The sequence below is a fragment of the Notamacropus eugenii genome, chromosome 7 (genome assembly GCF_028372415.1).
Source record: "Notamacropus eugenii isolate mMacEug1 chromosome 7, mMacEug1.pri_v2, whole genome shotgun sequence".
Taxonomy (NCBI): Eukaryota; Metazoa; Chordata; class Mammalia; order Diprotodontia; family Macropodidae; genus Notamacropus; species Notamacropus eugenii.
Window position 1 is genome coordinate 16,668,958 of NC_092878.1, and position 4,348 is coordinate 16,673,305.

Here is a 4,348-nt window from a genome sequence, read left to right on the forward strand (position 1 = left end):
CTTCTCAAAACTTTATCTGCATTCCCTCCTAATGATTTCATCTAGTTTCATGGTTCCATCTATCTTAATTATGACGATAAGTATCAAATTCATATCTCTCATATTTTCTCCAGCTCTAGAACCAGGTTTCCAGCTGCCTATTGTTCATTTCCACCTGCATTACAGAATTCAAAATTTTCAGAATTATAAGAAACCTCAGAGGTAATCTACTCAAATCCCTCTTTAATCCATATTTTCTATCTTAAATATTTCCTAGAAGTGTTCAGCTTGTTCCTACTAGAAATTCTCTAGTGCTGAAGAAAGTATGGTGCATCAATGAAATGGAATTTTATGTAAGGAGTGATGAAACAGTTGGTCTCAGAGAAACTTGGAAGACTTGTATGAACTAACGCAGATTTAAGTGAGGGAAAAAAGAGAACAACTTCTACTATAATAACCACTTTGTTAAAATGAGCAAATTTTAATTACTTAAGAACTGTGTCAATATATTGACTAATTATGATTCCAAAGGGCTAATGAGGAAAAATTACTAGCTACTTCCTGGCAGACATATGATAAACGAAGCACATGGAATTAGTCACATATTTTTGGATATAGTCAATGTGGAAATTTGTTTGATTTGGCTATGCATTTATTCCAAGAGTTTGGTTTGGTTGGGTTTGGTTTCTTTTTTCCAATGTGATGGGTCAGGGAAGAAGGAGAAGTATTATAAATAAATAATTGTTCATGAGGATAAAATTTAATGCAAAAAAAAGCCTTCAATGATGAAAAACAATCCACTACTCCCAAGGCAGTCATCCCATATTTGTACATTATTAAGAATTTGTTCCTTACATAAAGTTTAAATCTATTTCTCTGATTCTACAGAAAAGCAGTAGAGTGGATAAAGTACTGGTCCTGAAGAGAGGAAGATATGAGTTTGTATCCTTCCTCAGATCCTTATTAACTGTGTGATCTTGGGCAAGTCACTTAATCCCTGTTTGTCTTGGTTCCTCACCTGTAAAATGGGGACATACTTGAGAAGAAAATACCAAACTATTTCAGTAACTTTGCCAAGAAAAAACTCCATGGTGTCAATAGAGTCAAACATGACTGAGCAAGTGAACAGCAAAACCTTCTACAGAGACCCCCTGGGTCCAAGCAGAATGTCTCTAATCCCCCTTCTATATGACAATCCTTCAAATACTTCACCCTAGCTATCATGACCTTGCTGAAGTCTTCTCTTCAGCAAGCTAATTAATCTTAAGCGCTTCAACCAATCTTCATGTTCCAAAGCCTTTAATTTCTTTACCTTTCCATTCATCCCCCTCTGGATGTGCTCCAGCTTAGCAATGTCCTTCCCAAAATGTAGCATTCCAGAAGGGACTACAGCACTGAAAATATGAGGCAGCTAGAAGGACTAAAACCTTCCTCGTCCTGGACACTTTATCTCTATTAATGCAGGAGTCACATTTTTGAATACCATGTAATACTGCTGACTCAAATTGAATTCACAGGCCACTAAAACTCCCAGGGCATCCTGTACATAAACTCATATCTAGCCATGCATCCTTACCCTGTATTTACAAAGCTGATTTTTTTTAACTCAATTAGAAATTTAATAATAGTAATAGTAGAATTTTCATAGAACTTTAAGTTTTGCAAAACACTTTGCGAATACCATCTCATTTTATCCTTATGACAACCTGGAGAGTAGGTACTATTACTATTTCTATTTTACAAATGAAGAAAGTGAGACTGAGAGAAGTTAAGTCACTTGCCCTTATTATATGTGAATCATCTTCAGTAGATAGACCAAACTGTATTGTCCTTTGTACCTCTGCTATCTACTATATCTAAGCACGTTATCATCCAATCCACATCTGTCTTTGCCAAAAAGAAATCATCAACAAATCATCAAATCCTTTTCTGAAATTCAAGAATATATGCTATGTTAACATAATCAATACAATAACCCTTTCACAAAAAGCGATATGATTATTCTCACATGATCAGTTTAGAATCATAAATTAAAAGCCGGAAGGATTTTAAAAACCATTCACTGTACACTTCCACATTAAGGATCAGAAACCTAAATTCTAGAACTAAAAAATGATTTTACCCAAAAATCACTACTTCTTTTGACAGCCATGCTGGTCCAGAATGATCATAACTTCCTTTTCCAAACCATAAGCCAATCCATTAACAATATAGTCTGGAATTTTGCTAGAACCAGTCAAGCTAACTATAATTATAAGGTTCCAGTATCTTCTTTTTTTTAAATCAGGACATTTCCCCATTGACCATGTCCAAAGATACATGACTCATTCCGTATATTTAGTCCATCACTTCTCTGCCAAGAGGTGGATAGTGATTCTTCATCATTGATCCTCTGAAATCATGAATCTTTGCATTGGTACAGCTCAAGTAATTCAAATTTGTTCATTTTTATGATATTATTGTCACAGTATAAACCATTTTCTTGTTTCTGTTCACTCTGTATTACTTCATACAAGTCTTCCCAGAATTCTCTGAAAGCATCCATTTCATCATTTCTTAAAGGTCATTTCTATTTTCTTCATGATTTTTTAAATATTACTAACAGTGCCTCATGAGTCACATCCATCAGTTTCTTCAGGACTATGAGATGTAGTACATCTGGTGTAGACCTGATGTCTTGAATTAGACCTAGTGACTTGAATCATTGAGGGCAGCTTTCTTACTATCTGCACATGTCTTCACTTCATATCCCTAATAACTTTGACTGCTTTGTTTCCCAGTTCAAAGATCCTTGGTAGTAGAAAAATAAGGATTGAGTAGTCCTGCCTTCTTTCAATCCCATTTTTAGAATTTTCATCTTGCCCCAATATAGCTTCTTTTGTTTTATTACCCAGATGATTCACTCCCAATCACAAGGTATTCTGGGCTTAAGCATTCTTGGAATCATCCCTGTAGGACCATGCCCCTTATGTATCTTTGGCACACACCCTTGGTTTCATATTATACTATAAAGTATACCTTCAATTGAGGGTTTTCAAAGTCTTAACTCTTATCTTCTCCTGTAAATAAGTTCTTCCTCCAGGCTTCACTAATTCTTCTAACAGGTAGTTCTCACATCTTCATCAAATCACTTAAGAGATTTTTCTGAAACTCAGACACTGGCTGCACACTCTCCTCATTGCTACCTTCATCTCTTTGTTCCTTAAGGTGTAGATGACTGGATTCAAAGAGGGAGTAAGAACTATATTAAAGAAAGCAAGGAAGTTATCAAGACGTAATGTAGTATGTGGCCTTGTATAAACAAAGATTAGTGGGCCAAAGAATAAAACCACAACAGTGATATGAGCTGACAGAGTGGAGAGGGCCTTAGAGACACCACCTGATGAATGCTTCTGAACAGTGACTAGGATGAAAATGTAGGATACAATCAAGATGAAAAACACACACAGGGACATGAAGCCACTGTTAGCAGTGACTATGAATTGCAGTCTGTATGTGTCTGCGCAAGCAAGTTTGATAAATCGAGGAAAGTCACAATAAAAGCTATCCAATTCATTAGGGCCACAGAAAGGCAAATGGACTACAAAAGCCAACTGGGCCACTGAATGGATGAAGCCAACGATCCAGGCAGCAACCAAAAGCAAAATGCACGTTCTTGGACACATAATAATTAGGTAGTGAAGAGGCTTACATATGGCTACATATCTGTCAAAGGCCATGGCTATGAGTAACACCATCTCAACACCACCAATCAGATGAATGAAGAACATCTGAGTGATGCAACCATAGAACGAGATGACTTTGTGCTTTCGGAAAAGATCACTCATCATCTTAGGGGAAATAACACAGGACATCCCCAGGTCAATAAAGGAGAGATTGGCTAGCAAGAAATACATGGGGGAGTGCAAGTGGGGATCACAGGTCACTGATAGCACAATAAGTGTGTTTCCCAGCATGCTTGCCAAATAGAACACAGAGGAGAACACAAAGAGAAAAAGTTGAATATCCCAAGAATTGGAAAGTCCCAGGAATACAAATTCAGACACCACAGAATAATTCTCTTTGTCCATCGACTCAGCAGGATCATCTCTTATGTTACCTGTAAAAGAAAAAAGATGAGATTCCAAATTACTAGAAATAAGTTAGCAACAGTGATGTCTGAAAAAAAGACTATTAAAGCATTTTTAAATTCACAAAAGAGAACAGAAAGAAATTCAGAAAGAAGCCCAAGTAGGACAGTCTAAAAAGTAGCATGCGTGTGTATATATGTATATATATATATGTATGTATATATATGTGTGTGTGTATATGACACACACATACATATGTACATATATTATTAATGAGTGGGATGGAATGGAGATTCAAT

General features: G+C 36.2%; 1 protein-coding gene across 1 annotated transcript; it reads right to left on the reverse strand.

Moving 5' to 3' along the window:
* Positions 1-3,110: 3,110 nt before the first annotated feature.
* On the reverse strand, positions 3,111-4,049 carry LOC140513141 (olfactory receptor 4F3/4F16/4F29-like). The gene has a single exon (XM_072622499.1). It carries the CDS (start codon positions 4,047-4,049, stop codon positions 3,111-3,113), a length of 939 nt encoding a protein of 312 aa, XP_072478600.1.
* Between the last annotated feature and the right edge of the window lie 299 nt (positions 4,050-4,348).

Coding starts and splice junctions, on each gene's coding strand:
- LOC140513141 (XM_072622499.1), bottom strand. CDS start 4,049: ATGGACAAAGAGAATTATTCTGTGGTGTCTGAATTTGTATTCCTGGGA.